Source organism: Gavia stellata, chromosome 13, assembly GCF_030936135.1.
Source record: "Gavia stellata isolate bGavSte3 chromosome 13, bGavSte3.hap2, whole genome shotgun sequence".
Lineage (NCBI taxonomy): Eukaryota > Metazoa > Chordata > Aves > Gaviiformes > Gaviidae > Gavia > Gavia stellata.
Window position 1 is genome coordinate 4528694 of NC_082606.1, and position 24046 is coordinate 4552739.

Here is a 24046-nt window from a genome sequence, read left to right on the forward strand (position 1 = left end):
ATCTGAATGGTGGGGGAAGAATACTACTACTGGCATTCGGCTGGTCCAAGGCTTGGAAAAGCAGTTGAACACAGTATTAGATGTGTCTTTACAGAAAGAGACAGTAAGGGCTGGGAAAAGAGTTAAGAACTGCTTCCTCCACTCCCCATCCTCTTCATGAGAAGTCTTGTCACCTGAACTGAAATTCAGAAGGAATCTTTGCAGACAGGATCTAACACATTGTAAGCTTCTCTCATTGCCTTCTGAACACAGCACCACTATGAGGTACATAAGCACTCTCAAAGCAACAAACTGCTGGTACAACCTGGACCACATTACACAGCAGCTATGCCTGAAGAGGTGTCTCCCGGCCTCCAGCAGCACATTTTCACCTTCTCACTTGCACTGGCACCAGAGATTACACAACCATGCAGCAGCTTGCAAGCTTCGAGGCAGATCAATTCCTGATGTGCTTCAGCACATAAGCACCCATTTCACCATAAAGGGGCAGACAGAAACATGCAGCTGAGAGCAGGGACCCCCTTCCTTAGCAGCAGGCTACACTTCAGGTTTAGCTTAATGCAACTGTCAAACTGCAGTTTCCTTTTTATAGCTAAGTTGTTTTACTTGATGTCAGTTTCTACAGTCTGCAAAGGTGGTGGCAGAGGGAGAAGCTGATCCTGTCTCTACAACCCTTCTTCCTCATTGCTGTGTTTTTCCTCCACAGGAATTCATTTCATACCCTTGATCCTTCTGCCATGGATCATCATCACCATTATCCCTTATGCTCTGTTCATACGTCTGAAAAATCATAGGATAATTTGGGCTGAAAAGCATGTCTGTAAGTCATCTGATCCAACTCCCTGCTTTAAGCAGGGCCTAGCATGATTTGGTATGTGTTAATGGTATGTGAATAGGCTGTATCAAAAGGGCTAGCAGATTTCTGCCATGTATTAATAATTTAAATGTATTTCCAAGCTAACTTCACATGCTTGGCTAGTGTAAAATGAATGCTTAGCACACCCGCTTGCTGCTACCAAAGGAAAGTGGGCTATCAGTATACCAATAGTTTCCCTGAATACAAACTGCCTAAAGCAGAAACTAAACAGCAACTAGAATGCATAATCCACAGGGTATTAAAGGAGCAATGTAAATAGCCTGCATAAGGTAAATGCTCAAGTGACCAAATACAATGACAAATTTATAAATTAATTATATTCATTATAATTAATATAAAAATGACAAAATATTAAAATATAATACATACATCTATAATATAACTTCTAATAATATAACTTCAGGAGTTCTGAGAAGTTGGTTGGTAGTTCTTATGGACACCATAATGCTGTTTTAGAACACAAAAACACCTCTTAGAATTTTTTGGTTCCTGTGTCAACATCTTACAAATCTGAAAACAGTTTAGAACAATTTTTCTGAAACCTATCCTGCATTAGGAGGCCTTCTTATGCATGAAGAGATCTTTCTAATGCAGTATGAAAGCATTCATAATTTTAGGATACCTTTAATGATATTCATATACTGCTGGGTTCACAATGAAGCACCTTGTTTTCTGATTACCAAGAAACATGGACTGAAGAAGTATAGTGTAAGTATACACATACTTATTCTTCTACAGGTATCTATATACAAACATATACACACATACACTACCTATATCAAAATAAATAAATGAATCAATCTTAGCCTACCACTGGAGGAAACTGCTGAAGAGGAAACAGAGGAAAGAACTAACTGTCATTTGGCATGTGACCACTAGGTCTCACACACATTCAGCAGCCTTGGGCAGTTTCTGAAAGTAAAGCAAAGCTTCTTCCCTGCATGTTGTCTCTATGATCGCCAATACATAATTGGTTGCTGCCGCGTTGGTACTTTGCAAGAGCCAACATTCTTTCCTCAAGTGCCATCATGTGGGACTAAATCTAAATTCTTTATACAGAAGTAGTGTGCTTAGGGACAGCAGCTCATCAAATTTGTACACATACTTACGCCAGGAATTCTATACTTTTGAAGCCTTCCATGCAAGTTTAAGCCCTCAAGGTTTGGAGAGTGTGAGAATTAAAGCTGCCCATCTGAGTTTAAGTCCATTTTACTATTGTCTTTAAAAAGCAAACCTCCAAATCATGTATAATGAACCCATGAAATAAGGTTTGAGACTTTAGACTTGCAACTATAACTTCCATTATATTAAACAGAACAACGAAATTGAAGTAGGATTTATCTTTTGCATTGCACAACCACTAGAAGACAGCTGTCAGTTTCAGCTGCCTACTAAGTCTAACGCCATGGTGATTTTCAGGATCTGAAAGGGAATTCAGGAGACACTAGGGGTCAGAGAGATCTCTGCAGCCCCTTCATCTGCCGATTAGAACTTGTTCAATATGAACAGCCAAGCAGCTAAAGCCTCCAAACCTAATGGTATCTATGCTGATCATGTTCTAAACAACCTTTCAACATTTTTAGTGTGTTGAGGAATTTTCATAGCAAAAAGCACCATGCTGATGCCAAGGTAACACAGAGTTTCATCCCACAGAAGATTTTCCAGGAAACGTGCATGATTTTACCATAGGTAAAACAGTTTTCCTTTTACCATGTCAAATGACAAGGCTTCCATATATCTATGTATCTATCTATCTATCCCTGTCAAACTTCTATGCCTGAAGAGCACATTCTTCAGTTTCTGAAACAGCTGATACCTGTCAGAAAGTTACAAAGCAAGTAGAAAGGGCAGAGTAATACCAAAGAACTCTAAATCAGGGTACATGTACTAGCAGTGCTTTTAGCACATGTTCGCTGTGCTCAGTTGAGCTCCTGGAAGATTCCAATGCAATTTCCCATTCAAAATTTGACTGTTCCAATAACTTTAGAGTTATTGGAACATATAGTTTAGAGCAACATGGCACAAACGATCCTTTAGCTGCAATAAATTAAATGAAAACTGGTTTGAAACATTCTAAAGGTGTAAGTTGAACTAAGTGAGTTTTGAGAAGCCTCTGAATTTCTACAGGTAATAGGTTCCTTATCCCTTCCTACCCTACTCCAAGAAGTCTGTGAGTTGCTACAACGCCCTTGAAGGGGAGGGAGTTGCAAGGTGAAAAGTTGTAGGGAGAAAAAACAAACCCCAAACCCACAAAGCCAAGCCTTTTGAGCAAAACAAAGTAGTCAGATTTTGTAGTGTAAGTACTTGGCTCTTCAAACACTCCCATCTGTCTTCATCTTGGCATAACATGACATGGGGTGGATTCCGGAGAAACCAATGGGCCATCCACAGGTGTCTATTACATCAACCCATCAGCTTTTACATGGGCAAGTACAATCTTGATATCAGAAGCTGTTATCTTACAATGTACATAAGCAGTCTATGTGCATACGCAATTCAGCCCAGCAAGTCCTACTCACGTTTGCAATAAAGCTTTCTACCCTATTGCAAAGCAACCTGTAGGTAGTTAAACATAGGCAATACCTTGCTTAAAACCTTTTGTCTGAAGCTACTAGCCACACCAGCTTCAAGCTGGAGAACCTTCCAAGAAGTGTTTTTAAGAAAACAGTTGATTTGGCCACATTTTCTGCTACTACACTGTCTTATGTCTTTCTAGGCAGAAGTCACAAAGACTAAGACATCTATAATATTCTCCTAAATGCAGTTTAGTCTGAAGTTTAGGTTGTAAGAAGAAAATACACAACTGATAGGTACGCCTCCTGTAATCAGATCCAACGTAATACATTAAAACACTAATGTTCCTCTGCAATGCCCCTTTGTTTTTAATTACGGCAAGGCACATGAAGGCTCTCGCTTGTTAGTTTTCTAATCGTTTCTGCTAGAAGTCAAATGCATCCTAAATATTGTTTAGGAAAAGAAATTTACACGTTCTTTTTTAAGGACAAGTATGCTTGATTAACATTACCCCAATAAACATTACAGGTAAGCAATTTCATGAGAAAGAATATTCCTAACTTAGCCAAAACCAGGCAAATACTAAGGCCAGCACATAATCCATGCAAGAAGCAGTATTCTGCAGATGGGTTTGTTTTGTATGCATCACATACATGCATGCACTCTTGTACACAAAAATAAACAAAAAAATGTTAAAATAATCTGTTAATAAACATCATCCTCAAGGGCTATTTAATATCCATAAAGCTGAATTTGGAGAGGAAAACCAACACTTTTAATCACTGAATTCGTCAGTAGGCTGTAACACTGCTCTTTGTGGAACGAAGTACATTTGTACTGACATTTTTCTCCAAGTAATATTCAAGGACACTTACTTTCCTGCATAGAAAGTTAATTTTTATATATACATATATACACACAGCTCCTATCTCTACATCAAAAGGGTACTCAAGCAAGATATAATGCCTGATAGATTTCTGAAATACAAAACTACCATAGAATCTGTACAAAGATTTTCTTTAAATAACAATTGTCCAAAGTCACAACACTGTTCAAACTTATCACTGTCTAAGGAACATTCTGATGAACCAGAAGCTATCAGATCAAGTCTTCTTTACTGAAACCAGGAATTCTTTGTATTAGTTACCACTACAGCCATGTTTTGGAGAATATACATTCTCAAGAACACAAAGCTTTTGCCTCCATAGTTGATCTCTGTGCAAAGAAAAACTAGAAGAGCTGTGTTATCCAGTAGTTTTAAGTTCTCATGCATTTCACTGTTTTAATTATTTTCAGAAAACCTTAAACTGTGTTAATTATTGGGGCTGAAACTTAACTGCTTTTAAAGAGCAAGCATTTAAGTCATCTTCTCCTTGTCACAAATCTTTCGGATTACTTTTGGTTCATATGTTTTTGGCAGAGAAACTTGTGCTTACAAAACCCCCAAATAACCCCAAAACTCAACTAATTTAATTGCTTGTTAATGTGACAAACCAAAATAAACACCCAAAACAACCAAAACACTTGCTCACCAGTGTATTGCTCTTCTTAATATCTTCTAAACGCTCTAAGACTGAAGTCAGGTTTGGGTCATCTGATTCTACAAACCATATTGGCGATGAAGAGGGGTAAGACTCCTGTTAAAAAACAACACAAAAGACCCAACAAATAAATAAATAAAAAACCTGTAAAGCTTTTAAAACTCATTCACCCCAAAAATTTCACACCACAGTATTAACATCAACTTTTACGTTACTCTAAGTCAGGTAACATAGAGGCTTTTAACACAGCATTTTTAGGCAATGCAAGAGAAGTTGAAAGAAATCCAGCCAACTGGTTATTCTAGTATTTCATCCTATTTTTATCTTTCTCATATATGTCCATCATCTGATCAACAGTGCTGAAAAGTTTAAAACCCTTGAGGCGAGTGAAGCAGGAGGGAGAAATTTAGAAATGTAGTACAGGTGATTATTACCAAAAAATGGAATCACAAGTAGCACATGTCAAAAAATAAAACTATATCGATGACGATTTTTCATAAAAATACAGATACTTCCAAATAAAAGCTGTGAAAGCAACAAAACCTGGAGTCTTCAGATTTCCTCCTCAAACAGGATTATTCAAACTGTTCTAGCACTGCGCCTCAGACTGAAGCAACATAGCTCTAATCTCCTGCCTTGGAGGACAATTTAACAGGCAGATCACGATGCCAAAAATCTGCAGTTTTATCTTTTTACCATCAAGGCTCATAGAGGACTTTCCACTGTTGAAAGATTCCTCAAGCAATATATTGCATACGACCCTATCAAGAAAACGTACAGAATAACTTTCTTCCATCAATAGAGTCCTACAGTTGTTAGGCAGGTGCCAAAACACATCCTAGTGACAGCGAGATCAAATGGGTTCACAGGATTAGACGTATACTCAGCCTTCCAGAACAAGCCATGGTTAGGGCGCATACAACATGTGGAACAGATGTGGCCCACAACCACTCATACAATCCATGACAAGCGATTTTTCTGTCACTAAACTGCCACAGCATGCAGCCCCTCAAAAGGTGCTAGAAAGATCCTTGCTACAGAAAAGTAAACAGAAGTCCTTTGCCTCTTGTTTAGACGTTTCAAAAAGCTATTCCAGTTTTTTTCCTAACACAGGTTTGGTAACACCGTGAGGATGGAGGAAATCACGTAGCTTCCAACTCAACAGTAAGTGTCCCTTCATATCATTGACATGTTTGGATTTTTTTTGTTTTGTTTTAGTTATTTAAGGCATTCTGCACTTCTCACCCATTCAATTAAATTTTAGTAGCTGAGGACAAATTGTTGAACCTCAGTTTTATCACCCAGATATTATCTCCATATCCCCAGGTCGTACAAAATAATGAGGGAATTTTCATTCATTTCCCTCACTACAGTTTAAAAGGAAAAATTCCGTATTTCTCATTCCAGAGACAACAAATCATGCTTCCTTCTTCAACACTTAGAGTCAAGGTTCCTACTACTACTCTAATAGGCAACTCCAAAATGTGCACTATGCTTACAAATTTACACTCTTTCTTGATTGCATCGTACATTTTTTGCTTTATCATTTTCAAGACAGCAATAAGAAGTTTTACAGAAGGAAGACATCATACCTGTCTGTCAGTGTTACTGTCTGGTCTTTAGTGATTCCCAAGCAAACTTAGCCTTAGCACGCTCTCAAAGTTCAAGTGCCGAAAGAAAAATACAGAACTTCGTAACTTAAGCTAGCTTCTGTCATTTCAAAGATACTGGCTTTATTAGAATGCAGAACACTATCCATTTGAAAACTGGAGAAAAATACAAGCATGCTAGAATTGGCTTATAATAATAATACGAAGCTTACTTCCTAACTAACCTTCTAGCTGAAATGCTGAACCTCATAAAAGAAACCATGTGATTAGATAAAGGACAACAGTTTTGGCAAAGCAGACTATCACAGCAGAGTTTCCACCTGGCAGCATATTCCAGGGAAATTCTAGCTCCAGAGGTCTAAAATTCCCACCTGTAAACTGAAGACTTTGCATAAACTTATTTTTAAACAAGCTCAATCCCCCCCAAGTTTATGTTTTTAAAATCACAGCTAAAAATACCTTAGAATACCACGATATTCCTAGTATCTTTATGAAAAGACAAACTGTTTACATCTTTCAGCTTCACTTTGAGGCATACCATACACAAAGCAGAGCCCTTAGAACATCTATTCCTGATTAACTATGGCCTAACAACTCAAATGTCTGTCAAGAAAGTCCAGTGCTCAGCTTGCCAAGATTTTAAGGCTAAGGAAGGCAAACAGATGGGTAGTTATGTGCGGTTTAATCACTTTCTTCCTTTACCAAATGCAGTACCTTGGAAAAGTGTATTTTCTCCTCAGTTTCACTTGAGACACTCTTGAAAGACTAACCACTATCACTGCTGGAGAAACAAGGTTAAATTCCCAGCTGCCACTGGGTTCCCAAACTATTGTTTTTAGGAGCTACTCTTCATCAAAGATACTCCAGGTTTGGTACTGAAAACATCTCACTCATTTTTAATAACATGCAACCTACTGTAAAGTCTTCTGCAACAGTGCAATACTCTTACCTCAAGACTGTCATACTGCACACTGTATCTTTAAGCACAGTGGAGAACATCAGAAGGCAGACTGCTAACCGTGGCCCTACTGCCTGAAGACTTACTTGAACCAGCTATTTTTGAGACCTGAACTTCTCTGGCCAGCTCATTAAGTTAAGAGAAAGGCAATAGGGTAAACACTACTACCGTGACTTTAGATTATGCCAACATTCCCATCAGAAAATACAAAGAACAAGCAAAATCCCTTCCAAGATTCACTGAGCCATCTGCTTCTTAAAATCCTCAGACTCATTAGAATTAAAATATTCTCCAGATACAGTCAACATTTGGACTGTGTATGCGCATTCTCCTAACAGGTATTTTTGGCTTTTTTTTTTTTTTTTAAATCAAGCACTTGTCAATTATGGTAGTCGAGGTCTAAGCAAGTCTATTAATTGCAATGATTTATAGAATATAAATGTCTGTCAGTCCACTCTTCTAAACTGTATCTGGAATCTGAAGACTGCTTACAGAATGAAGCTCAACTCTTCGTTGTCTGTATTCTTCTTTTCTGACAATTCTATTTCTCCTTTCTCCCCCAGAAGGATTTAATTAACAAACCCCCAGTAGGACATTTGTTCGTTGCCATCAGTATCTATCCCAGTCTGGGAGGCCTATACAAAAATCTCCTCCAAAAAACTCGCAGCAAATCCTTCGTCAGACAGGGACATGACTGATGGTGCAGATTTGATGATCGAGCAATCCCACTATGTGTTTAAATACATTACAGTGGCTACTCGAATGTGCTGATGCCTTCCACGTGGAATGACAGTCCTTCCTCATTCTTTGCTCTCATTCCAACTCATTCCATTTTTTGCAATGAAAGCAAGTCCTGCTGTATGTGAGAAAACATACTAGGATTTGATACTGCCTGCATTATTACTGTATAGCACATATACATTACTATACCCTAAAAGTGATTAAACATTCAAATTTTCAGTCTTTAGCTTTTGAAATGTGAATAGGAACAATGCATTTATCAGAAAGGCTTTTCTTAAACACTGTGTGAGCATATTCACTCATCTATATCAGAAAAGGTTTCAAATTTTAGACTTCTGGAATATGGATATTTAATTGCGTATTCCAACTTTTTCACAACAGATGCTTAATATTAAAATACAAGTTCATCAAGCTTCCAGTTTGTTGCAACACTTTTTAATTCTTCAGACTTACCAATAAATATGTTCATTTAACTTAAAAACATAAATAGCACTAAATTTCTCTAGATCTGTAAGTAATCCATATTTTTGGAACAGCTGAGTTTCACGCGGATGTGAGTCACTATATTTTGAAATACAGAATTCACACACAAACTTCAAACATTCTGATCTTGAGATATAAACAAGCTCATGAGTTTGTAACACCATAGCATGCAATGAAAAACTAAGCTTGTGGTTTGTAAGGTCAAACAACTAAACTTCACATGAGCTAATTCTGTTGAGAGAATTAAGTCAGCCTTTTCTTCCATATCTGTATCCTATAGACAGGAGAGAGAGATTTGAGTTATGTCACGTAAGGAACACAAGCTTCCCAAACACAAAGACAACATTTCATGAGAGGAACCCTAGAATAGCAGTTCTGTATTATTAATTTTCAGTGGCTAAAAAACCCCATTATTTTGGGCCTTTCACTATGCAGCTGACGTACAGTGATTTTGTATAATCTAGCTTAGCCGCACAGGTATCACCCACATTAAGTGTTTGAGATCTTTTATGTAACCACTGTAACATGACATTTTCCTGCTCTCATCACAAGAGGCAAAGGCTACAATGCTTAGGTTTGGGCAGCTTTCACAAGCTCATGCAGGCTGTACAGCCTGGAAAGCTAATGCAATTGCTCAGTAAGACATGACACACTGAGATGACATCACACCTAGCGTGTACTGAGGCCTGAGGACAAAGGCTGAATGTTTACAGCCAACCCAGATACAATTACAATTCATGCGAACATCACTTCTAGAGAGTCTTTGTATCAACATCAGGACAGATTGGGAGCTCTGTCAATACAAACGCTTCTGTAGCTTCTGTAACAGAATGCAGCAAAAGAATTTAGCCTACTAATAAACATACAAAATACAAAGAGAATAAAGCCCTGCACCCCTGCCACTGGAACAATTTCAAAACTTACCAAATCATTTAGGAAAACCACAGCGTATTAGAAGAATACACGCAGGATCTCACTGTTCAGACATTCATTGCACCCTCTGTAAGAGGGGCTGCTTACATTTTACTAACAATTTTGCTTACCAAAAAAAAAAGCAAAAATTGACAAAAAATGCCAGGAACACATACATTAAGACAGCTTTTCCTGGGTAGGGATCTGTCATCTAAGTATATCCTATCTAAGCTTTCTGATCCTTAACAATAAGGCTGTTTTACTTGCCATGTTATGTAATCTTTATCCTGTTCTATAAAGCTACGCCGACACAATTTTGATGTTAGTAAGAGACTTTTAAACGAGCTATTTCTAAATTACAATACTGTTGAAATTGTGAAGTTGCTAAATTAAAACAACACACCTTGCTCCCATTCCTAAGATTAGAACAACCTGTACACACAGTTTGCTATGAGGTAATAGAGTAACCACGTCTCCTTGTACACAATGGAGCCATTTTATCATGGCCAAATGGTAGGAAAACACATTTAAATACAAGTCTTCGGCATTATGATTTAGAATAGCAATTACATGCTGACAGTTCTTAATTTTCTTTAATTTCCAGATCATCTTAAACTGAAAAAGTGGTTTTTTTTTCTTTTAAAAGTCCTTAGTATACTGGCTGAACAAAATGCAGCCAATTTGATTTCTGTTTCTAAGTTTTTGCAAAATCTCCATCATTGACAGAACCTAGTTCTGTTCTTTTTACACCAGATACAGCTAAAACGTAGCTGATTTTCATAACAGCACTTCTGACTTATCTTCTCAGTCCCAAATTTTTTTGTCCACCCTCCTTTATGTCCAAACAACAGAACGTCAAACCCCCAGATCTTTTAAACAGCTTAATTGCTTCGAGAAGGCTAGCAAGAGGCCATTCTAGCTCACACAAATCTTGGTAATGAAGTAAGTAAATCCTAATGGAACAAGACATTTCAGAGGACTAATGCAGTCTTTTCAAGGTGAATACATTTGCAGCTATAAACACACATCAAGTAATTGATCTTAAATCATAGATGGCTTTCCCTCAGCAGACACTTCGATGCTACCAAGTTTCTAGCTTAATTTGAATTAAACAGAAGAATTAGATTTTTTTTAAAAATAAAATCAAGTCCCACTGGTTAGGGATCATATACACATCCTACACAAACATGCAAAAAATAATGAAGATCAACTACACAATTAGCTACAATTTAATACATATTATTTGAAGTTGTTAGACAATCATTCACTACTTACGAATTTTTCACCTGTGTCAACCTGCCTTTAGAGGGGGAAAAAACCCCACAAACCAGAATTAATACTAATAAAAATATCAGGACTTGAGAAAATATTCTTAAAGATAAAGTTTAGCTTGATGATTATAAAACACTAGTACTTACAGCTTCTTAAAAGAGTATTAGCTGTGATTACACAACTGACAGACTGCTTCCCATTATTAGGGGCCAAATTTTCCAGAGGCAGCTTAAGATGCAAGTAAGCATTTTCTACCACTAAGTACTTGAGTACCCGTGAAATCTACAGGCTAAGAACCTTTAAAAGTCAGCAGATTATCATCTGCCCTCCCATCCCATTCCTTATAATAATTAAAAAAAGAAGAAAGCATGAAGGGTCACTTTCAACTCAGGTTTTTTTGAAATTTCATTGGAAGTAATCCAAATAAAACTATTTCCCAGAAACCTCAAGTTACTAAAACCCCCAAAAGCTGTATTTTCAAACATCCAGACATCATTATGTGCTCTGTTGTACAGACTGAATGAGTTACTAAACATATTACAATATTCTAACATTTAATTTCCAAGTTCAAGTAAAAATTTCCTCTTTTACATACGCAAGAATTGTCATTTCTTTAAGAATCTAATAGTTCAGTGATCCAGAGTTCTAAAAGATAAGGAAAGTGTATACAATGGCGGGTTTAAAAATAAAATTTAATATTGGGGGTGGGGAGGAAGCAAAGTGAATTTTACCCACCTCTACTGAACAAGGAGAAAACTTCAACCCGCTTTTCCTTTTGGATTTTTAAGACTGTATACAACATACTACTAACTTGCTCAACGCATACAAACAAGAGGACATCTTTTATTCACTAGAGTTCAGTTAAACAGAGCTCTTAACTGTTTCTACACCACAGAAAGCAAGCTTGTATTAGCTTTGATTTTCTTACACTCTTCCTGAAGTCAAAGCCTGACATGCTCAGTTCAGTGAAAATACTTGTTACAACTCATGCATTTGGTAAGGCACCAAGTTCAACTGACTAAAATACACGTATCTCTCAAACACAGAAAATTACTGCAATTCTACCCTTGAGTTTAATGACTGTCTTGACAGCAACAGCCTATACAAGACAATCCCAGATGAAGCAGCATGCTTTCATCAGACCCCTGGCGATTGCAAGAGCTTAATCATCTTGCACCTTTAGAGGAGGTAGGTGAAAGAAACCCATAATCCTGTTCTGTGCAGGTTCTGCTAATATGCTCATCACTGCAGAACTGAATACCTTCAGGAGCGCATTAAAACAACACAACTAACAGGGTCATAGATTTCGTCTCCCACACACTCTCCAGGGAATGATGCAAGTGTAGCAGAGTGTCTTGTTTTAGAATTGTTGATGTTATTAAATACAGCCATGTTAAGAGAAGGCAGGGTCAAAGGCATGTGCCTCACAGAACAGGAAGACCATAACAAACCACAACTCTATAGGTACCTGTAAAATTCACTCTACCATCACAAATTGTCCCAAACAAAAATAAATATAGTTCTCTATACAAACAAATTCTACTGATTATAAAAGGCTACCACAAAAGTAACTACAAGGAAATGTTTCTATTAAGAGCACGCAGAACGATTATGGACATTACTTTTGTTTTCACAACAGACATCCTCTTGGGCAGAGCAAAGCAGTTCCCCTCCTGTCACATCAGGCTTTTACAGACACACGTGCAATGGTCTGCCATTTTGCACAGCCGCTTTCTGTATGAGTGCGTGTGGACTACAGCAGGTTTTAAATGAACTGAAAGCCTACATTATGGAACACTTTTGGCAATATACAGATTCAGCAGCAACTGCAAGGGCCAATATTCATAAAATGGTGACTGCAGCATATCTAAGGGACAGTATTTCAATGGCAATTCACTTGTGTAAAAATTATTCCAAAACCCAAGCAGCTTGTAATTTGCAGCTTCACCTGCACAAATTCATTTGTTCAACCCAGGCCCATAGAATTCTTTTGAAATTATTACAGAATCTTCAACTTTTTTACTTTGGATACACCTAAGACAGAAAATAACATTTTGAGAAAAAAAAAAAACAACCTGGAAAAGACTTAAGCAAATGCTGCTTTCAACCAGGCAAATACAAGAGACCAATAATTTTTTTCAAAGTTTGTGAAATAATCTAAGCTACTTCTGTGTTTTACGTCCATGTCTCTATACAGGTGCACACATTTAAATCTCTCACTGCTCAAACATCATTACCTTAGAAGAAGCCAAAACACATACAACCAAAGTAGCAAAGCACAAAACATCACTTCAAATGGTCACAAACATGAATGCAGATGTGGCATCATAGTTCTTGCACTTCTTATGGTCAAGTTCTTGTAGTCAAGTTTTTACAGCTAGTCATTCTTCAAACTGATCTACGCAAAATGCCCCAACTGCCGATTTTGATATACGAAATTGCACATTACGCTTGGAAAAACAGGTTTATCAAACTCTCTTATCAGTTGCCACAACCTCATCCACTACCCTTACCAAACAAAAGGCAGCAGGCTACTTGTCCAGTATAACATGACTACACAGAATTAAAATACAAACTTTGACCATAAAAGCAAAAAAGGCACTTTTCTGATTAAAACAGCTATTGATCTTCACTATTCTCCAGGTCATCATTATAGGGCAGCAGGCCATCTACTCATTCAAAGAAATTTACAGAAAAGGCAAACACCCTTAGCACTTTTGTACGGACCCAAAGTAAAACCCACCAAATGTTAACGTACTGCTGCTCAAACACAACTCTTAAGTTAACACTAAGCTTAGCTAACAGCATAGCAAGTGACAGTTGCTGAAGAGCAGCATGTAGTCTCTGAAAACGAAAACTGTTTTAGAGGGCCAACCCAGTTAAGGGAGCTAAGGAACACTGCTTTGCCAATATTATTAACAGCAACAAATAAAGTTACAGATCACCCACCCTGAAAATTGAGCAAAGAACATAGCATTGCTGAAGACTAAGTGACTTGCTTATTGGGAAGAAGGTTGTAGAGCTGATAGTAGAATCCAGATTTTTACCATAGCACCTCACAGCAATCGGATCAACCTATCTTGCTCCTCACACACAAAAAACCCACTGTGTGCTTGTAGTCTCGTCTTGACAGTTGTCAGAGGATGGTTGTTTTAGAACCCTCAGCCACAAGGGGTTCTCTTCTTTAATGCGCGCATTATACATGCACTCAAGCTGGCGAGGTTTATCTAAGAAGCAGCTAGACACACGCACTAAAGAGAAAGGTATTTTGCAAATCTGATTCCCCAATACTCTTTCTTTACCAGCAGCACAGTATCTTACGTGCCCAAATTCCTAAAGGAAGTCTCGTTACTTGAATCAAATTATCAACTCATTCAAATTATCAAGAGTTATTAATTACCTACTTCTGCAACTATACAGACAAGTACATTCTGAGAAGGTATCATTGACATTAGTGTCACAAAGCCAGAGTAGCAAGAAACGGCTTCTAATATGGCTAGAACTGAAGTGGTTATAACTAAGTTGCAACATGTCACACTCTCCCTGACTTAACTTGAAAAAGAAAAGTTTCCTAGCAGACCTGCTCTTGCCTGTATCACTTAGACTGTCACTGCTCAGTATGCAAAGTCTGGTGTCACTTCTGCTGTCACCCAAAAATCCAGGCTTCCCTTCCTCCCCTTCATTCTCTTTACCTCCAGGAATTTGTGTCTTTCAAGTGTTCAAATTGCTTACCCCCCTTTCCATTAAAGGCACTGTGCCCTTCCCCACCCCACCCCTTTACAAACTTGCAGTGCTCCAGACACATCTGCAGGTACAAGGATTTTTCATCCCCACCCGCTGCTAACAGAGGTCCTGCTGCTCTACTGCTCTTACACCTGAGCAGCACTCCAGCCACCTCCTGCCAGGTTCCAGAGCTCTCCCCTCACAGCGACACATACACAGCTGCCCTGACTGCTGCTTAGTCACTGGCCTTCAGATTAGAGCCATTTAGATGGCACTTTGTTCCCCCCCGCCGCCAAATTTCAGTACCATGGAGTTCAACCGCTGTTTACCATTTATAAGTTAAATACCGCACTCTTACCACAGTTATTTCCTACTTCAAAAATTCAAGGAAGCCTGTGGTATCTTGAACACCACTGCACAGGAACGCTTTAATTTTTTTCTAATGCCACTATACAAGTTCTGACAGAGTTTAAGTTTCTGCCTTTCTGAATACACACTGTAGAAGCTATTGCAAGATCTGCAACTATATTGAACTCTTTCTTTTCAAGGAGTTAAAATTTAGAGATCTGAGAGAAGTAAGAATACCATCCAAACTAAATCTCAAGAAATGATGCACTAACTGCTCTACAGTACGTAAGATACCAGGATGTCTTGTATGCATGAGATAACAAAACACGTAAGGTCTTTATTTTAATAAACAAAACACGTAAGGTCTTTATTTTAATACCGCACTTAAAGGTTACAGCTGGAAGCAAGAAATCAATAAGACATACACTAACTGGTATGCTTGTTTCCAGCAAAGATCAACTGAGAACTATTCTGATCATATTAGCTTCAACTGTATTGAATACAGGCAGGCTGATATAAGATCTAAATGTTAAACAGCCTCTCCTTACTATAATCAGTCATTTAATTTTCCGCTTGTCTTCTATGAGTTGGTGACAGGTCATTTTCACTTCTCCTACAGAGCTTGCAGCTGAAGAAATACAGTAGAACGCTTAATAAAATCATAAACTATCACGTGTCTTAAAAACGGCATATTACCATTCATGGTCTAAAGAAAAAAAAAAAAATCAACTTCAGCCAGGAATTCAGGGTTTTATAACCTTTCAAAAACTACATAAAGGCAAACACCCTGACAGTACTGAACAGTAGTCCACACTGAGGCATAACTAAAATAGTAGTTATTGCTGTTAATCAGCTTCTACAAACATTTGTTCCTATCCAGAAGTTTTGCCCCCTTTCTTTTTTTAAATAATACTATTTAGAGAACTGTCTCCATCTTTGCATCTTCCGTTCTCCTGAAAGGAATTTGATTTTACAAGTAAACAAAACCCCAAACTACTTCCAGTTAGTCTGGTCCAGTTGTCTCTGTTTAGCTGTCACTGTAACAAACCAGACAGTCATGTAGGCCCACCAGACTGATGCTGGCTCAGGTATTCCACACAGGAGCAATCCCAAGTGCCGCTGAGGACTCAGCCACCACTTGGCAAGCAGCTCTCTGTCAGCAGTGCTGGCTTCAGCAGTCTTCCCCAGCGCTCACTCATTCCTATGCCCTCTGTTGTGACGGTACAGCTGTTTGTGCAGCCACACAGTGAACCTGACTGGGAAATGATCCAGATTAACAATAACCCAGTAAAGAATTTTTACATGCCAGCCAGGTCCTTAATCCAGTAAACTCAATTTTGGCTACTTCACAAGGCACATAGCCTTTGCTGGTCTGCTAGCAACAGCAGTATAACAGAGTGCATAGTACTTTGTTCTTCCTAGCAATCATAATTTTTAATTCATCTTGAGGATATCAACATGTCATCCCCTCGCATAACAGAAAAAACACCTGCAGATTCATTCTAGTCTGAGTAAGTCTGACAGAATGAAGTTACTCTTTTTTGGGAACATAGTTGATCAACTCCATGAATAACTTCTGATTTTACAGTGTTCCATTGTAGACAGATTGCCATGATGAATTTGGAAGTGCAACCTTATTTTCCAGAATAGAATGCACTTTCTACACTACTCCCTTATTTTTCTCATTTCATTGATAAAAAGCTTTAACAGAAAAGCCAAAATCTTAGCGCGTGCACGTGTGGGCACATACACACATCCCCCCCGAAAAAAAAATAAAATCAAGAGTAGCAAGATACACTCTTGCTTCTTGTAGCATAAGAAAGGTCTCTGGTGAGGTCAACTATCAGTACTCCAAGTTTGACACAACGTAAATATCGTTGGCAACACAAATCAAAGGCAACATCACATACCATCACATGCCTGTTACAAAGTAGCCCTACTCTAAGTTAGTCTCTTTAAAATTAGTGACTATGAAGAAACATAGAAAAATTACGAGGTTATCTTTCAGTCTTTTACAAAAACCTCCTGAACAGTTAACATGAGGAAGCATGCTGAGTAAAAAGAAATAATTCTTTTCATAAAACTTCTTTTAATTATCAAAGTGCAGGGAAAGCTCTTCTGAGGACCACAACAGTCCCAATTCTGAAATTAGGGTATCATTAACTCACATGAGTAACCCATTTGAAATAAGTGCAATTTCCTGTACGTTAAAACTTCAACATAAGCCAGCACTTATATTTGAAGCCCACCATTGTAGCTTTCTAGGACATTTTAGGAGCACTTCATACATTATACAGGGGACAGAACAACTGACCTGCAAAATCCTGAAGTACTGGTTGCAGCCTTTCACACACAGCACAACTAACGTGTAGCATCAGAAAATAAGGTCCTATGCATTCCACACACAAAAGATTCCTCCTACTCCTTTTTGCAATATTCCTTTTCCAATTACAGTCTTGGCATACAAAAAGAAGTTAAAACTCTCACTCTTTCAGGGTTTTTTGTTTGCTTAATTTTGGTTTACTAAATAAAACAAGACTAAACTTCTCAATTTCCATTGCATAAGTTATGTTTGATAATAGTTACTTGACTGCCTTTTTAAAAAACTCCAAATATCTCTAAGTCTAGTTAGAAAAGCACGTATTACCAAGATAAAGCTGCGTGTGCTTTTATTTACTCCTGGTATCCATATGCTGCAAGACAAAGGTCTCAACCTCACTACGTAATGTCTAGTGATCTACAACAACAAAAAAAAAATCTGTGGTTTGAACTGAAGGCCTCATTCATTATGTGGTTAGTTCTGTGTACAAATAAATAACCTTTTTAAAAGGTTATCAGCTGTCTAGGCATTAGCTAGGAGTACATTTAATATTAAAGTCTTATGCCTTTGAAGAACTATCGCATGTTCTAATACACTCACTTTCTGTATATACCCAACTTGTCAAAAGCTTCACAGGTAATGGCTTTTCATCCATTCTAGTTTAGAAGGGAAAATAAAGTCTTCTCCCATCAACTGCAGTTATCTGTAGACAGCAACCTTTTCAAGTCTTTCATAGTAGCTTTAACTCCGATTTAGCAGCAGGGTATTTTTCAGTGAAAGCAGAAGATACTTCTTTCCAGCAGAGAAGCAAGAGTATACTGGAGTCAGCCATATCACATGAATTGAATTGTTAATGTATGAAGGATACCACTGCACATCAGAGCCCAGTATCTGTTTGGGGCAAAATCTGCTCCCACACAGAGCTGACGCAAACCCCGTTCTACCTGCAAGTGCTACTTGAGGACACAGAATTTCAATAGTTGTTTTGTGTATGGGTGGAGAGATATTAATATCCAGTTTCCCTCTGAAGAGATTATATAAAAAACCCAAGATGTTTTACAGCAGTCCAAATCAGTCCCTTGTCTTGCAGTAACAAGGAAAAGAGTGAATAATTCTAACACACCCTTTGGAATACTATGACATAAGCCTGATAAGGTACCAAACTGAAACTACAATTGCATTAAAAGACACTTACCTAAAGTCATGATCAACAAACACACTCCTCTAAGTAAAGCCACTGTTTTGATACTATTTCAAAAAAACAGTACAAAACAGGACCAGGATAAATACATATACTTTGTAAAGGACACTGGTTTATCGAACTTGATTAATTGAATACTGCTGTTAAATAAAAATGAAACCTGAGAGAAACAGAAATATGACTCCAGAGTGGAGACACTGCTGTTGGCATAACAAAATGGGAATGTGAAGGTACACAGCCTGAACAAGTTCAATAATTAGACAGTTCTCAGGAATAAGCAGCAATGTTTCTGACAGGGATGGCTCCACCCTAAAGTGCCTCTTTTAAAATAACCCGATTAACCATTTAAGTTCCAATATGGGTCACTACCAGAAATAATGAAGGACAGACTTGGACAAAGTTTGCCAGTCACTTTATGAAACCGAAGAGCTATCGAGTAAAATATATCTTGCTTTAATTTCAAGCATTGCTCAGTATCACAGGCAGACTATTCCTAGGATGCTGCAGCAAATGCTTAACTTTGACAGTTCTACAAACTCATACTGCAGACAATCAGAAAATCATCTCGGTAAGAAATTCCAGGGCAGACTTCTAATCTAACTGTGGAATTTAGTCTAGGAGACTTGTGGAGACCCATGCAGTTCCTAAGCAGACATTCTCCCCCACCTCTCCAGGAGAACATTTCCTGTTTCCTCTGCCTTCTCTCTCTAGATTGGAGAAAAGGAAGAGATCCATTGTGAAGATCAGAGCAACTTAGTTATCATGTCTCTCTTCAGATTTAGTGCAGAAGCCACTGGAAGCTTCCTTCCCTACCAGATTCTTCTCCATCCAGTAACTTCAGCATCCGTACACACTGCTAGACAGCTTTCATTTTAGGTAAAATATTGAGGTACCCAAACAGAATCACAATGAAAAAAGTGATGATTGAGCTTTGTGCTTACTCTTCCCCCTAAGAGGATTCTTGAGCGCCCAGACACACAATCTACCATAAGCTTTTGTTGAGTAAGGGAAATATCCCGGCTTGATCAGCATTGTAGGGGTTAAACCGGTTGGTTAGAAGAAGCAAACAGATAAAGTTACCTATTTGCACTGCAAATCCAGAGCACTAAGATAGCAGCTTCTGATGAAGAGGGTGAGTCTCCCCAACAAAACATATTTAACAACAACTTTATAGCCTTACCAGCTTTTGCATGCCACTATCGCCATTTGAAGTTCTAGTTCCCACACTACCTGCAGATCCACTGAAGCACAGTAAACAACACTTATTCTTTTCCAGTTTACAGTACCTACAGAAAAAAAACTGGAGGCAATTAGGAGTAGTCAGAGCCAAGAGACTCAATTCAGTGGGGAGGGGGGGGAAAAAAATAAAAAAAAATTTAAAAAATTCACTTTTGTCACGCTTAGACTTCTAACGCTCGTATCAAAAAAACAAAACAGAAGTCCAGAGGTCAGCTTTCTCTTTTTGGCTCTGTCATCTGCTGCCCACTTGTTTCAAGAGAGCCACCTCTTTATCTCAGGTTGTCCCCTCCCACTTATTTTTAATGGGGAAAACAGCCACCTACCTCAAAGAGCCAAAAATTACTCGACATTGGAAAACACCAAGCTGCTCACAGACAACTGAAACAGAAGTTTCAAGAAGCTCGGATACAGCCCTTTTTAAAGCAGAAGTCTTGGCTCTAAGGTTTGAAACAGCTCTTTTCCTGTTCTTTTTGCAAGTTCATATGCCACAATTCTAATGGCACACGAAAGACCTCTTAACCTTTAGGGCAAGTGACTGCAATAGCAGATTGCAGACACTGTTTCCTCAATAATACCTAAAAATGCCAAGAGTGACCTAAGCCTGTTTCTTGCTTGCTCAGACACACCTCAACCAAAGGCCTACAAGTAAGTGGGCATATTTCTTGCAAGTTAAGAAAGAATTACTATCAAAAGTAGCTATGACAAAAGCACCCTCAGAAGTAGATATACACCACAGCACAAATCCAAGGCACTAAAAACTTCAGGCCTTACTACTGGCTTCCCTGTTAGCTGTCACTTGACAAAGAAATAATAACCCATCAAATTCAACTAGCAACTGAGGGTGCGCAATCATCAGACCTTTTATTTTACTCTTTAGAGATAGACTTAAGAAGTAGATCATGTTGTATGGAAAGAAACAGCCAGACTTCTCAGAAATGAAACATTCTCTACCAAATAAAAAATATTTAAAGGAAGTCACATAATCCGTCATCTGATAGGTCATGTCTAAAAAACAAGAACACCAAAGCATCTTGCTTATTTTACCATAGAAAACATCTTACGTCTTACAAGTATATACACAAGTGTCCAGTAAAACAAACACCAGTCCCATGACCACAAAACTGACTTCTCATGACAATTAACTGGAAGATTCTTGTAACAAGTCTCCTTTAATTTCATAAAGTTAATTTAAGGCAAGTAAGGATCCAATCAAGATTATTAGATTTGCCAGGTTTACATGCACATTTTTGTCTTTCAGTACTCAAATATTCACACTTACATGCATTTTTCTACCGCCACACTATTTGAAACTTTCATCCTTTCATTGGCAAAAGACAAAAAAGCTCTAGAGCTTCTCTTCCTCAAACCCAAACGTACTAACCCTATTTTCACGCAGTCAAAATTTTTCAATACTCTACACTTAAACTGAATCTCGATAAGGCATAAGTTCACTTACAACTACAGCCAGTCCAATAAAAATGACCCTACAGCACTTTGCTATACATGAGTCACAGACACCAATATATTCAAATCCTTTGGCAAGTTTAGGCCCTAAACTTTTAAAAACACAGAGGATTTTTACCACGGCACACAACACTGAACATTTTATCCTGCCTCCCTCCCACTCATTTAAAACAAACAAACCCCAGCGCATTTAAGGGGGGGAAGCCCAAGCAAAACAAAACACAGAAATGAGAAATCCCAAACCAAACGGCAGGTAGAAGCCCCCCGGATTCGACAAGGCTGCCCCTACCCCCTTCACAAGTTCCAACGCTACCGTCGCGATAAAACAACTGTTGGCCAGGGGAGCAGAGGCGCTATTTTGTCCCTCCACGACGGCAAGAATGAAAAGTTTCCCCGTCCTCCCGCAGCGGTCCCCCCCGCGGAGCCTCACCGGCTGACCCCCACGGGGGGAAGGCCCGGCCGCCACCCAGGCCCGCCCGTGCGGCGTTTCCCCGCCCGGGTCAGGGCGGGCCGCCCGGCTCCAGGCCGCGGCGGTGTGGCGCACTCAGTAAAGCGCTCGTCCTCCACCTCCCTCCCGGGCTCCCACCTCTCGGGGCAGGGAGGAAAACGCTCCCCGAGCCCCGCCGAGGCGCCGCAGGGACGGGGGAGGCGGGGAGGGCCCCTCTGCTCTCCCCGCCGCCCTTCCGCTGCCCCGGGGGACGGCCGCGGGGCGGGGAGCCGGCCCGGGAGCTCTCTCCCCGCTGCCCCGGGCCCGGCCGCCCTTTGTTCCGGCTCGCGGCTCCCGTCCCCGAAGCAGGCGGCGGCAGGCGACGCGGCGGCCCGCGTCCTTCCCCCGCACCCGCCGCCGCTCCGGAGAAGCCCCCCGAGGGGCTGCCGGGCCCCCCGCCCCGGCGGGGAGGAGAGGCCGGGAGCGCCCGCTCCCTAACTTTTGTTACGGTCGCGGTGGGGACGGGGCGGAGGAAACACAGAGCCTCGGGGGGAAGCGGGCCCGGGCGCCTCGGCAGCCCCCCCGGCCCCGGCCCCCGCAGCGGGCGGAGGGCCCGGTCCCCCCGGTGCTGAGTCACCCCCGCGGCGGGGCTGCGCCCCCTCCCCGCGCCCCGCAGACAATGGCGAGGGCGGGCCGTGCCCCGCCGTGGCCCTCCCCCGCCGCCCCGGCCCCCGCACCGTGATGTTGCAGTGGATGGTGAGCGGCGGCGGCGGCTGCGGGCTGGAGCCCGGCGGCGGCGGCAGGAGCACGAACTGGCAGTGGAGCTCGTCCAGCTTCCAGGAGACGATGCGGAAGCGCTCGTGGTCCTTGTCGAAGATGGACTCGAGGAACTTCAGCTCGGCCTTGAGCCCTGACACCGACATCCTGGCCTCATCTCCGGGCCCGGGCCTGCGCCGCCTCCCTCCGCCTCAGCCCGGCCCGACCCTGGCCCCGGCCGCGCCTGCGGGGCGGAAGATGGCGGGAGGGCGGGGGGGCCGGGGCAGCCCCAGGCGGCGGGGGGACGGCGAGCGCGGCGGCAGCTCCCTTTGTACCAGCCTCCTGCACCCACTCGCTCGCTTAAAAGGGCAACAGCGCAGCCCGCTCCCCCTTCCCTTCCCCTTCCTCCCGGCGGGCTGGGCCAGGCCCGCCAGCCGCCCCGCCCTCGCCCTGCCCTCCTCCCGCTAGGCCGGCCCCGCTCCCGGGACGCACGCAGCAGGGCCGGGCCGGCCCCCTGCTCCTCCCCCGGGGCCGCCGCCCGCCGCCCCGCGCCCGCCCCAGCGCCCACGGACAGCACCGACGACCGCCCCCGCGGCCCGGGCCGGGCTGTCCCGCCGCCCGCCCGCTCCGCACACCGCCAGGCTGCCCCGCGGCACCCTGCGGGCTCTGCCCGCCGGCCCCTGCCCCTGCCCGGGCACTGCCCTCTGCCCCCGGCAGCCCGGTGCCGAACCGCAGCGACTGCTTACCCGTCTTTCCCCTCTTCTACGGCTCAGCCCCGCGGAAGGGCGCGCGGTCTTCCTTCCTCAGCGCGCTTGTATTTTGGCGAGAAGAACTGCAGCTTGGGCTTGCACTTGTCACCTCAGAGTCCTGTCCGTCTCCAGTGCTCCTAGAGGTCAGCCGACATCAACCAGGAATCCCTGTCCCGACATTTCTGACGGAGCAATACAAGTAAGACCTGGCGTCGATCTTTGCAGGCTGAAAAGCAGCAATACAGAGGCCAAGAAAAATTGTTAGTGTTGCATTTAAGTTCCTCTGTAATTGTACAACATTTTACCCCCAGTAAAAGCACCATGAAGCATGAAAGCAGAGTAAAGTGAATACTTGCTAGGTTCAGGGGTCAAGAGATGCCTCTATTTCTGTCACTTCCTGACACTGGAAAAATCATCTCTGCACCTTTATTTGTCCCTTTCCAGCCTGGTTTTGTCTAAAGACAGCTGACAGCTCTTTGGGAAAAAGGATCAGCTCCCACATGGCATAAAGAGTTTACTGTGAATACAAGTAATACTGTTGCAGAGCATCACTCTTGTTTCCCAAGCAGCTTTCAATTAATGCAGTACACACATGCACACACACAAACCTGGAATAGGGAATTGCCTTTTTTTTTTACATTGATATTTTATATAAATCTTCAATTCCAGAGAAACTGGCAGCACTTCAACAAACCACAAGCTGAATCTTGTCAAGTGGTGAGAACTCTAATCTTGATCCAGAAAAACAGTTATGCACATGCCCAACTCCAAGCATATGGAAGTCTTACTGATTTGCGGGCTTGAAATCTCCTATCCTCCCAGCAAAGAGAGCTGCAAAGAGCATACTTTGCTACAAAAGAAGCCAGGAAGGATTGACACTGGTTAAATACTCTGAATGAAAGACAGCAGAA

General features: G+C 41.1%; 1 protein-coding gene across 2 annotated transcripts in view; it reads right to left on the reverse strand.

Moving 5' to 3' along the window:
• The window catches only part of UBE2Q2 (ubiquitin conjugating enzyme E2 Q2), a 50626-nt gene extending 28028 nt beyond the window's left edge, over nucleotides 1–22598 (reverse strand). Inside the window, exons 1-2 of one of the 2 annotated variants that reach the window (XM_059823669.1) lie at nucleotides 22368–22598; nucleotides 4924–5028 (exon numbers count right to left, since the gene is read on the reverse strand). In XM_059823669.1, the coding sequence (XP_059679652.1) occupies nucleotides 4924–5028; nucleotides 22368–22553 (291 nt within the window). In that variant the 5' untranslated portion in view covers nucleotides 22554–22598. The remainder of the gene's footprint in view (nucleotides 1–4923; nucleotides 5029–22367) is intronic. The other variant, XM_059823668.1, reaches the window with a different exon arrangement.
• Nucleotides 22599–24046: the final 1448 nt, after the last annotated feature.